General features: G+C 46.5%; 1 protein-coding gene across 1 annotated transcript in view; it reads right to left on the bottom strand.

The window, feature by feature from the left end:
• SH3GL3 (SH3 domain containing GRB2 like 3, endophilin A3) overlaps window positions 1-3,266 on the bottom strand; it is a gene marked incomplete at its 3' end in the record, with an annotated part of 78,791 nt that extends 75,525 nt beyond the window's left edge. The window contains 1 exon segment of the mRNA XM_045163807.1: window positions 2,846-3,266. Coding sequence (XP_045019742.1) covers window positions 2,846-2,890 — 45 coding nt within the window.
• Between the last annotated feature and the right edge of the window lie 9,366 nt (window positions 3,267-12,632).

The raw sequence follows: 12,632 nt of genomic DNA, 5'->3' as shown, positions 1-12,632 counted from the left end.
GAGGAAATGGCAACCCACTCCAGTATTCTTGCCTGGGAAATCCCATGGACAGAGGAGCCTGAGGGGCTACAGTCCAAGGGGTTTCAGAGAGTCAGACATGACTGAGCATGCACGCATACAGCTTCTAAATCGTCTAATTCACTATACAGATGGGTTAAATCATGTTTCCCAGGTCACAGATCTGGTCAGTGGCACAGCCAGGCCTGGATCCCTGGGAATTATTAAACCATTGACATCATCCCAGCCTCCCTTTCCCCAGCCCTGGGAAAGTTCTATGTGAATTAAAACCTGCTGTTAAAATGTTGCCTGGGAAGAACATCTGGCACTTTTTATGATCATGCTCCCTCTTATTATATTAAGCCTGGTCTAATTTCTCCACCAAATCTGTCCCACTGCAAGATTTCTTAGAAAGACTTTCAGAACCGATAAAAACATACCCATATCTATTAAGCACTTTGACAAAATGTCATTTGCAAAGCCCAGAGAGAATCCGTGATGTCTTTCTTTTCAGATAAAGTCACAAAAAGATTTCGGTTCATGCAAAAAGACTAAATTAGACCCTTTGCTCATTTCCTTTTTTAATGGACTGATGATGAGTAGTTTAACTAAACGACCTTATCTTTAGCATATTATTTACCAATGTCAATAACTTCCTGGGATTTCAACCATTCACTCTGGTTAGTGGTCAAAAACCAATTTCAATCCTCTTAGGGCTGTGTCCTGTTCATCTCTAAGGTTTGCTCCCGTGAAGTCTATTCTCAATAAAAGAATATCTTTCAAAAGAGGTTAGTACCCTGCAGAGGATGAGATGGTTGGATGGCATCACCAACTCAATGGATGTGAATTTGAGCAAACTCTGGGAGGTGGTGAAGGACAGGGAAGCCTAGCAAGCTGCACTCCACGGGGTCGCAAAGAGACAGACACGACTGAGCGACTGAGCTAAGAAAGCTCCTGTAGCAAGCCTAGCTAGCTAGTGATTAAGCTGACACTGCCCTGAACACAGAGGCAGTAGGCCTCCAGGCTGCCCACCCTTCAGTACTAAGCTCAAGGCAGATTCGCTAACTGCTCCCACCTTTTATTTTATTTTATTTTTGCTTTCTGGCTGCATCGCATGTGGGATCTTATTCCCCTACCAGGGATCAAACCCACACCCCCTACTCTGGAAGTGCAGGGTCATAACCCTTATACCACCAGGGAAGTCCCTGCTCCCACCTTTAAATGCACCCACTTCTTAGGTTTCCATGATACTCCTCTCTCCTCCATTCTACTAGTTCTTCCCTTCCTGTGCTTCTCCACTCCCACACTTTCACTTATCCAATAAATATTTATTGAGTGGTCACTGCTTATCAAGTCCCGGCCTAAACATTGTCCCTAAATGTGGGTGCTCCCTACAGTCTATGAGTATAACTCACTGTGCATTTTTTGACTTCCATTTGCACTTATATTTTTAAATCTGCACTGAGGCTGGAAATCCCCCCAAGTCCATAGCTCCAATCTGGATCTCACCCACTGGCCCCCAGGCCAGAGTCATCTGAGTATCTCATGGATTTTTCAAAGTGCCCAAAGCCCGCCTGCAGTGACCCCACCATCTCCCTGGTCACCTAATTGGCCCCTCATCCAGGATTCCTCATTACCCCAACAGTACCACCAACCTCCCAGCATCCCCAGCTGGAAACTGCACACCACCCAGTTTCTTCATGGAAGGGCTGTGAGTGAGAGAACAGGCAGCACTTTTCAACAATAGACAGACAGAAAAGAATCCTCTAATTCCAACTGCTTTTCAGGGACCCCTGTGTGAAAGAGGCAAGATAAGACCTCACCAGAAATGTGAATTCTGAATGAAATTTGTCCAACAGACCCAGCAGTGCCGATGTAGGGTTGATTTTACAGTGTGAGTTCTGCCATGGCTGGGAGACTGAAACCTTAGAATATGAATTTGCTTGTCAACAGACATCCAGACACACATACACACACCAATCACATGCCAGCTTGCCTGTCTTCCTGTTTCCTCTGTTCAGAACGCCTATCCTTTCCACCCACACCCTCCACCACAATTCCTTCTCATATTTAATTTTCAAATGATGTGGCTCTTCCTCCGGGAAGTTCTCCCTGATGCCCCATCTTACTATCTGCCATCCACTGTGCGTGGAGGTGTGTCCAACACTATATGTTTACGTGTCTGTCTCAGTGTCTTCCCACAAAACTGGCAGCTCTTAGAGAACAGGAGCCTGGTGCCCAGGCCCGGGCCGACACCGGGAAGACTATGAGGGAGGAAGGACGGCTGTAGACAGCCCAGCCCGGAGCTGCGGGCAGTCAGGCAGGCGGGGTCCATCTCCAGGCCGGGAGAGCCAAGTACACAGCATCCCCGGATCCACCGACGCCCGCGCCTGCCCCGGGGTGGCAGGACGTGCCCCGGGGTGGGGGGGTCTCCCAACCAAAAGGTGGGGGACTCGAGGGAGGCCCTGCAGGCCCTGCACTCTCTGTGGTCCTCCTCCCGGCGCGGGTCCGGGAATAGAGGCACGGAGCAGAGCCTCCAGGCCTTGGGACGCCCAGTCTCTGCTCCCCCGAGCCCCTGCGACCCGCCACCTCTGGTCTCCCCTCCCGAGAACCTCTCGGAATTTCAGTGGCTGGGGATGGAGCAGGGGGGCCGGGGGCTGGCAAGAAGGAGGCGCCAAGAAGCGGAGGAGAGCCGGCGGCCCCTCTCTCCACCCCCGCGCCCGCTTAGGCGGGAAGAAATCGAGCCCTAAAGAGGCCCCTAAGGGCGCCGGAGCCTCAGAAGCCCCGGAGCCTCGAGGGGACCGCTGCTCCCCTAGCCCTCCTCCCTCCCTCCTCCGTGCGTCCCTACCTGGCTGGCTTTGTGGAACTGCTTTTTCAGCCCCGCCACCGACATCGCGACGGCGCAGCGGCCAAGGCTGCTGGTCCCTGGACTCGGCCGGGCCACGCGGCCGCGATGCGCTGGAGGAGCGGGCGCCGGGGCCGGTCCCCGCGCGGCTGGGCTCCGCCGGGCCGGCCTCCCACGGCCACGGCCACGGCCACAGCCGCTGTCACACGCGCACACACGCGCGCACGCCGATGGCAACACTGCGTTCCAAAGCCCCTACGCAGCCCATTGGCCAAGCCGCGGAGATATGCAAATAAGGCCGCTGGGGCCGCCCACGCTTCATTGTTGCGTGGAGACCCGAGAGTACTGGAGCTGCGGAGAAAATGGGCCTGCGAAGCTGGGCTGCGTGGGGATGTCCCCGGGTCCGGAGAGCAGAGCCATACAGGACTGTCTGCAGGGCGTGGGAGGATGCATCTGCCATAGGACTGCCCTGGATGGGACAGAGGAATCACCTCTCTATGCTTCTGGGCAATATCGCCGCCCTCAGGGGCATTTTTGGTAGGTTTCTGTTTTTAAAAACGGACGCCTTCATAATACAGGCTTCTCTGGTGGTTCAGATGGTAAAGAATCTGTCTGCAATGCCGGAGCCCCGTAATACGCCTTGTTGTTCAGTCGCTCAGTTGTGTCCGGCTGAAGCACACCAGGCTTCCCTGTCCTTCACCATCTCCTGGAGCCTGCTCAAACTCATGTCCGTTAAATCGGTGATGTCATCCAACCAACTCGTCCTCTGTCGTCCCCTTCTCCTCCTGCCTTCAATCTTTCCCAGTATCAGGGTCTTTGCTAATGAGTCGGCTCTTCCTATCAGGCTGCCAAAGTATCCGTCCTTCCAATGAATATTCAGGATTGATTTCCTTTAGGATTGACTGGTTTGATCTCCTTGCCGTCCAAGTGGTCCACTGGAGAAGGGAATGGCAAACCACTGCAGCATTCTTCCCTTAAAACCCCAGGAACAGTAAAAAACTTAAGGGGAGAAAAAGGTAACAGAACACAGAGTCTGTAATAGGAGGAATTGGTCTGTGGGCGGCACATCTTGTTTCTTCTCAACCCCACTGGATGCTCTTTCTGGGTGCAATCCGGCACTCTAGGAGCCCAAGGTTTACTGGGTAATTTATTAAATACCATGCTGCCTCCATACAGCACTTACCCACTGTCAACTATATTAAGAGCAACTGTCTCCAAGGAGCCTTAAAGGAAGCTCTCTGTATCCAGGGGAACTCACCCCAGGAGGAGACCAGCTCCCTTGGTAAGTCTTGCCATGTCAGCTACAGGGCACCCTTTTGCATGGAGGTCAGAGCACCCATGTGCATGGAGGCCTAGCCAGGGATCTGAAGCATCCCATTGACCTTCAAGTCAGAGCTGCACCCAACAGGCCAGCATCTGAGCTGGAAGCTGGCCTCCAAAGGTCCCTGAATTAGTTACTCAGTCATGTCTGACTCTTTGTGACCCCATAGACTGTAGCCCTCCAGGCTCCACCATCCATGGGAATTCTCCAGGCAAGAATACTGGAATGGGTTGTCATGCCCTCCTCCAGGGGATCTTCCCAATCCAGGGATAGAACCCAGGTCTCCCACATTGCAGGCAGATTCTTTACCATCTGAGCCCCCAGGGAAACCCCCAAAGGTCCCTAGGGCCCCCAAGACCTAGAAACCACTTTTAGCAAAACCTAACACTGAAAGAAACAAGCACATTCCTCCTCCAGTCTCCACCTAAAAGAAGCTCCTCCTTCTGCACCTTCAACAGATCCCATCTGGGATGACAAGTTCAGTTCAGTTCAGTTCAGTTGCTCAGTTGTGTCCGACTCTTTGCGACCCCAGCATACCAGGCTTCCCTGTCCTTCACCAACTCCCGGAACTTGCTCAAACTCATGTTCATGAAGTCGGTGATGCCATCCAACCATCTCATCCTCTGTCATCCCCTTCTCCTCCTGCCTTTCATCTTTCCCAGCATCAGCGTCTTTTCCAAGGAGTCAGTTCTTCGCATCAGGTGGCCAGGTGGTATTGGAGTTTCAGCTTCAGCATCAGTCCTTCCAATGAACGTTCAGGACTGATTTCCTTTAGGATGGACTGGTTTGATCTCCTTGCAGTCCAAGGGACTCTCAGAGCCCGGGTTCACACCTGTTCCCTGGCATCCACTCCTGATACCTGCATTTCTCCAGGATAAAAGTCACACAGCCTCTCCTTTGACATTAGCTCCCAACTCCCTTATTCCTGAGGTCAGGCTAGTGAGGATTGGCTAGTATCTATGTCTCCCTGTGCCTAAGTTCCCTCACTTTCCCTTTGGAGGGTGGGAATAGGAGCATTCTTCCTCGGATAGGGGAGGTAATGAAGGAACCTAGTGAAGGAGATAAAGGCAGCCATCCAGAGGGTTAAATAGCATGACTTGTGCAAGTGCTCGAATGACCTACATACAGCTGACACCAGCCACAGATAGGTAACTGAAAGGTGTGAGGGTTGTAACAGCTAGGTCCCAAGAGTATAGCAAGATGACCTGTTCATACGACAGGCTGACCGCCACTCAACAGCAGGCTCTGCTCCAGGGGAACTGCTACTAATAATGCAAGGGCAACTAGGGGCCAGGGCCACCTGGAAGAGGCTCATCCGCCTTCTTGCGCTGTGTCCAGGAGTCATTTAAATAAAACAGGTTTGAAGTAATTTCTCCTTAAGTCAGTCTCCTTACTTTCTCCTTAAGTCTTCCACCCTCGGGAAGTGGGGGAGAGGTTTGAATATTTTATTAATAAAACTTTTTAACCTTTTTCCCTTGGTTAACAGCACATCATGGTTAACATCATGGTGGATTGCCCTGATAGAAGAAGCTTCAGAAGCTAGGCAGCCAAAAACAATTGCCTACAAACAAAACACAAATGCCCACTAATGTTTATCTAGGGATCCCTTCATTCCTTCAGTTGAATGTGTTTTATTTATTTGTTATACTTTCTGGTTTTATAGTCGGCATATATAAAGCTATGAATTTTCCCCCTCGATATGGCTTTGGTTTCACACTTTTCATTATATAATATAGCCCTTCTGTTTGTGTTCTAAATAAATTTGTAATTGCAGTTACAAAGAGGAAATTACCGTTTGATCCAAATTTTATTCAAGACAATTTTTAAAAACCTTTTATAGGTGGTTTGATTTTTCTTATTCATGGTGTATGAAATTTGAGACTTGTGGTACTATTGTCAAACATGTCTTTAAGTTCTTTTCTTTCAACATAGTCTATTATGTTACCTTTTATAAATGTACCACAAAGGTTAGAAATAATGTGTATTCTCAGTTTATAGGGTATAGTTTTTAAGTTCATGGGTAGCAGAAGCATGTGTTCTACTGAAGTTCCTAGCTCAGAGGGAGATTTCAAAGTCCCACGAACTGGAGTCATGTTGGCCAATTCAAGGTTTGCCTTTTACATCACCATCAACCCTCCAGGGCCCAAAGGCCCATAGCTCCTCAATCTGCTTAGGGGAAGAGAATACAGATGTCTGGGGCTATTTGACAGGGTTGTCTGCATGGAATGAAACCAATGGGAGAGTCTTGAGGCACAAACAAGCATCACCCTAATTTGGGCTATTGATGATCTTCAAGGTCCATGACAAAGAGGGATGCTGTCATGGCACTCTGGACAGATGGCCCATGTTTTGCCAGAGGTTTGGGTGTTCTCCTGTGTTCCTTTCCTTATAGTACTTGGCTCCCTCTTCCCCTTCCCCTTTCCCTTCCCTGGTCCACAGAGAACAATGCTGGTGTGCATTCACATCTCTCTTGTCTTGTGGTCAAGCTAGATTGTCAATTAGGCAGTCCTCATGCCTGGCCCGGTCATGAATGACACATCTGTCTGTGTGGGCAGGAGCAGAAGAGCCTTGGGCAGGGGATTGACAGGAAAGGAAGCTTACTGATTAGCGTCTCCAAATATTATTCCATTGTGCATGTTATCTGTCCCCGTCTCCCTTCAATTAGCTCCCTTGGGACTTCTCTAGTGGCCCAGTGGCTAGGACTCTGCACTCCCAATGCAGAGAGCCCAGGTTCAATCTCTGGTCAGAGAACTAGAGCCCACATGCCACAACTAAGACCAGGCACAGCCAAATAAATAACTTTAAAAAAAAAAATAGCTCCTTTTATCACTAGTATCTATTTGTTTCAAAGATTTTCTCTGCTTTTCCTTCTTTATTTTTGGAAGCTATATACTCAATTTTTGCCCACTAATGGTTACCATTGTTCTATAAAATATTTGACCTTATATTCTCTATCAGCATCAATAATTAAACATTTAGGGAAGCCATAGCATGACTAGAATGAGCAGTGGCCAGGGCACCTGGACTAGGGTCATCTTGTCACCTCCATCAACTTAAACCAGCTCACACTCTAGCCCCAGCCAGCTGAGAAGCTTCCACCAGAGACCAGAGTGAGTCCACTTTCCTTTGTCTGAAATAGAAAATGAACCAGTTTGAGACTAGGATGCAGGGTGTTGAGTTTTAAGTAAGGGAGGAAAGATGGAGAGAAGAAGACAACTTAAACAGAAATTCTAAGATAAAAGAATAATGAAATTATTTTAAATTCAAAACAAAAGTTTTCACAAGTATAGATTTTCTGTGACACAGTAACACCTACAATTTGAAGCTATCAAAAAGGAAAAAGGCAGGGAATTTCCCTTGTAGTCCAGTGGTTAAGATTTCGCCTCCCAGTGCAGGGGGTGTGGGTTTGATCCCTAGTTGGGGAGTTGAGATCCTACATGCCTTGTGGCCAAAAGACCAAAACATAAAACAGAAACAATATTATAACTAATTCAGTAAAGACTTTAATATTGGTTCACATAAAAAATATCTTTAAAAAAAGAAAGAAATTTTACCTTAGGAATCACCACTGAAGCAACTGCTCTTAATATTTTGGCATGTTTTTCTTTCACAGCCTTTTTCTATGCAAAATTTAAACAGCAGGATCGTGACTATGCATACTACTTTATTTTCTTCTTTATTCTCTTAATTATGTGAGCATTTCTACACTGTCTAGTCTTCACACACATTATTCTCATGACAACTTAATAACCAATTATGTAGACATGTCAAATTATATTTGATCGTTTTCCATTACTACTCATTTAAAGGATTTTCCCCAAAATTTTTCATCACTTAAATAATGCTACATGAAACGTCTTTTTCCATATTAGAACTTTTTTCTGTATTTAGGAATAGTTCCTTAGAACGGATCCCCAGATGTGAAGTTAGTGCATCAAAGACTTGAACAGTTCTAAATGCAAATTGCCATTTCTGGAGCATAGTTATAATTGCTCCCACTGCCCATGGTCATTAGAGAACAGTATTATAAAAAGTCAGGGAGTGTCAAAGAGACATAGATCTATGTCTACCATTTTTCTTGAATTCCATGACATGAATCCTGTGGCATGATATAAGCTTCAGACTGCAGTTCTTGGCTGTCTTTGGAGAGCTGAGTTCAAACACATCAGTCTTGAATAATCCTAAAGTGTTACTTTAACCATGGCCTCTCAATTTCCAACTTTACTCTCTTTTTTTTTTTTCCCTGAAAAAAAAAATAAAGCTTACACCCAGACTCTGTTCTGGGGAGGCACTGTGGGTTACTCGTGCATAAAAGGGTGGAGCTCTGGCCCATGAAATAGCATTGGTACAATATGCCAAGTATTTAGATAAACTTGACCAAGAAGCATTCCTTCTCCCAGTTTAATATCTCCACATACCTGCTTGCAGCAGAAAGCAGAGAGCATGGTTATGATTTTGCTTTCCTTGTAACTCTGTAGGCCTTCACTGAGCACATGTGGGAAAGACATGTGCCTATCAATGAGGTAACAGAGCAGATATGATGAATCCCAGATGTTCACCATGGCAATTTGCCTTGAACTTGCAAGACCACAACTGGGAACAAATGTATAGATTTTCTTCACTTATTGTTTTACATGAAGCTGATGGAAAATCAATTGATCAGTTCAAGAAAAGGCCAGAGAAATCTTTCCATTTTAAAATGGAGAGGAAAAACACTGAAGCATTATTGTGTATTTCAAAATGAGGATTGGGTGAAGGGCTACAATCAACAAACAGTGACAGTAAATATAATTAACTGGTGAATTAATCCATTTCATGGTTATACACAATACATGACTCCATTATTCTATACTCTAAAAACATTCAGTTAAGCATTCTAGGTCATCAGATCAGATTAGTCGCTCAGTCGTGTCCGACTCCTTGCGACCCCATGAATCGCACCATGCCAGGCCTCCCTGTCCATCACCAACTCCCAGAGTTCACCCAGACTCAGTCCACTGAGTCAGTGATGCCATCCAGCCATCTCATCCTCTGTCATCCCCTTCTCCTCCTGCCCCCAATCCCTCCCAGCATCAGAGTCTTTTCCAATGAGTCAACGCTTCACATGAGGTGGCCAAAGTACTGGACTTTCAGCTTTAGCATCATTCCTTCCAAAGAAATCCCAGGGCTGATCTCCTTCAGAATGGACTTGTTGGATCTCCTTGCAGTCCAAGGGACTCTCAAGAGTCTTCTCCAACACCACAGTTCAAAAGCATCAATTCTTCTTCGGCGCTCAGCCTTCTTCACAGTCCAACTCTCACATCCATACATGACCACTGGAAAAACCTTAGCCTTGACTACAAACCTTTGTTGGCAAAGTAATGTCTCTGCTTTTGAATATGCTATCTAGGTTGGTCATAACTTTCCTTCCAAGGAGTAAGTGTTTTTTAATTTCATGGCTGCAGTCACCATCTGCAATGATTTTGGAGCCCAGAAAAATAAAGTCTGACACTGTTTCCACTGTTTCCCCATCTATTTCCCATGAAGTGATGGGACCGGATGCCATGATCTTCGTTTTCTGAATGTTGAGCTTTAAGCCAACTTTTTCACTCTCCACTTTCACTTTCATCAAGAGGCTTTTTAGTTCCTCTTCACTTTCTGCCATAAGGGTGGTGTCATCTGCATATCTGAGGTTATTGATATTTCTCCCGGCAATCTTGATTCCAGCTTGTGTTTCTTCCAGTCCAGCGTTTCTCATGATGTACTCTGCATAGAATTTAAATAAACAGGGTGACAACATACAGCCTTGACGTACTCCTTTTCCTATTTGGAACCAGTCTGTTCTTCCATGTCCAGTTCTAACTGTTGCTTCCTGACCTGCATACAAATTTCTCAAGAGGCAGATCAGGTGGTCTGGTATTCCCATCTCTTTCAGAATTTTCCACAGTTTCTTGTGATCCACATAGTCAAAGGCTTTGGCATAGTCAATAAAGCAGAAATAGATGTTTTTCTGGAACTCTCTTGCTTTTTCCATGATCCAGCGGATATTGGCAATTTGATCTCTGGTTCCTCTGCCTTTTCTAAAACCAGCTTGAACATCAGGAAGTTCATGGTTTGCATATTGCTGAAGCCTGGCTTGGAGAATTTTGAGCATTACTTTACTAGCGTGTGAGATGAGTGCAATTGTGCGGTAGTTTGAGCATTCTTTGGCATTGCCTTTCTTTGGGATTGGAATGAAAAGTCACCTTTTCCAGTCCTGTGGCCACTGCTGAGTTTTCCAAATGTGCTGGCATATTGAGTGCAGCACTTTCACAGCATCATCTTTCAGGATTTGGAATAGCTCAACTGGAATTCCATCACCTCCATTAGCTTTGTTCTAGGTCATGGTGAAATTCTAATTAGTCTTTGTTAATTGCATAGTGCAGTTTTCATTTTCACATTTTACCCCACAAGATTTATTTTGAAACAAATGCCAGAGATGAGCAATTAGTGAGCGGTGCCCTGATGGCTTTTGTGAACCACTGCTGCCACCTTGTGGTGCTTCTGAAAAGTGGGCGAGATGAACGCTGAGGAACTGTAAGTTTATCTGATGGTGGTTAGTTGTAGGTCATTTACTTATATTTCAGTTTTTTAAGAGCACACTAACACCTCTAGTCTTGTCACAGCAGCTCATCTGAATGGTGCTGAGTGAAAAAAATCTTGCTGGAGTTTGGAAACCTTGAGATTCTGGGTCACTTCTGGGACTTGGGCTAATCAAGGGTTGCTTCACAGTTCTTACTGTGTAAGAATCTCAAGAAGGGCTGCTCTGTCGCTAAGACATTATCCAGAGAGGAAGCAGAATAATAAATAGAGGATGGTGGTCATGGTATCAAAGGAGGAATTTCAAGAACGGAAGTAGTCAGCAGAGCCGGTGGTTACTAAGCAGCCTGCAGCATCCCAATTCCATCACTCTCTATCCCCCTTTCCTCCCTTTATTTTTTCGTCCATAGCTCTTTATTCTAGATGCCTGATACTTTAATAATATCTAATCTTTAATTTTGTATTATCCAACTCCACCACCAGAATGAATAAAAGCTCTACAGCAGGGACTTCCCTTGTGGTCCAGTGATTAAGAATCTGCCTTTGCAGTGCAGGTGACACAGGTTCGAACCCCTGGGGAACTAAGATCCCACATGCCTCAGAACAACTAATAAGCCCACGCACCACAACTAGAGAGTCCATGCGCCACAACAAAGGATCCCATGAGCCAAATAAATCTTGATTTTACAAAAAGTTATTTAAATTAAAAAAAATTTTTTAAGTTCTATGGCAGTAGGACAGAACAGAAGTTCTAATAGAACTTTCCATGATGATGGAAATGTTCTCTACCTGTGCTGTCCAAATCCGAGAACCACCAGCCAACTGTGGCTATGAGTCACTTAAGTGGCCACAGTGGCTCTCAACTTCTACTTTGGCTTTAATGAATTAAGACTTAAATAGCAACATGTGACTAGTGGCTACTGTGTTATATGGAGCAGCCCCAGAAGGCTAAGAGTATTCTACTCCATTTCCTGCCATGCTCCAACACCAGAAGACAATGTGGAGGCCTAGAGCCCCTCCATAAACATATTCATTTAGTGAATACGTGACTATAACGACTCAAAGCAATTTATTCTATTTAGTAAGAAGTTGTGGTTGAGGCTTCCCTGGTGGCTCAGACAGGAAAGAATTTCCCTGCAATGCAGGAGACTTGGGTTTGAGCCCTGGGTCAGGAAGATCCCCTGGAGAAGGGGATGGCAACCCACTGCAGTATTCTTGCCTGGAGAATCCAATGGACAAAGGAGGCTGGCGGGCTTCAGTCCATAGGGTTGCAAAGCCTCAGACAGGACTGAGCGACTACCACTTTCACTTGTGTGTTGAGGTGAAGCGATCAGGGAGGAGCTGTGTCCAGGCAGATGCAGTTAGAAAGCCAAGGAGATGTGAGGGGTCGTGTTCGTGTTGCATGTCCAAGGTGATGTGAACAAGGGTCCTGCCAGCACTGACTCCCACGGTCTTGTGGGCATCAGTTCTGTGGTCAGAGACTGAACTAACATCCAGGAATCCTGCCAGGAGGGTCAGCGGAGGGAGGGAGCATAGGAAACTGCCTTCTCCCGTGGGCCCACCTGGGCGGGTCCACAGCAGTGCTGCCATGGGGGACAGAGAACTCCTATCTGTCTGTGGCCTTGTCCTTAAACCTGCAAGTTCCCCAGGTCCTTCAGTGGACCATGAGGTTGACAACAGTAACCTCACAGGTGTGACAGGACTCGGGGAAGAGCTTTGTTAAGTGCACAAGACAGCCTCATTAGTATCACTGCTACACATGGTTTCTTCCTCTTCTGGTCACTGCTCATGGAGTTGCAGAGAAGTCTGTGACCCTCCCTGGCCAGAGAGTCTGACCCTGGACCCCAGCAATCAAGCTTGCACGTCTCCTCTGCCCGTCTGCTCCAGGCACTTACTGGGACTAATGCTCTA

Source organism: Bubalus bubalis, chromosome 20 (assembly GCF_019923935.1).
Source record: "Bubalus bubalis isolate 160015118507 breed Murrah chromosome 20, NDDB_SH_1, whole genome shotgun sequence".
NCBI classification, from domain to species: Eukaryota; Metazoa; Chordata; class Mammalia; order Artiodactyla; family Bovidae; genus Bubalus; species Bubalus bubalis.
Note: the sequence above shows the minus strand (reverse complement) of the source record. Positions and strands in the feature narration are given on the sequence as shown.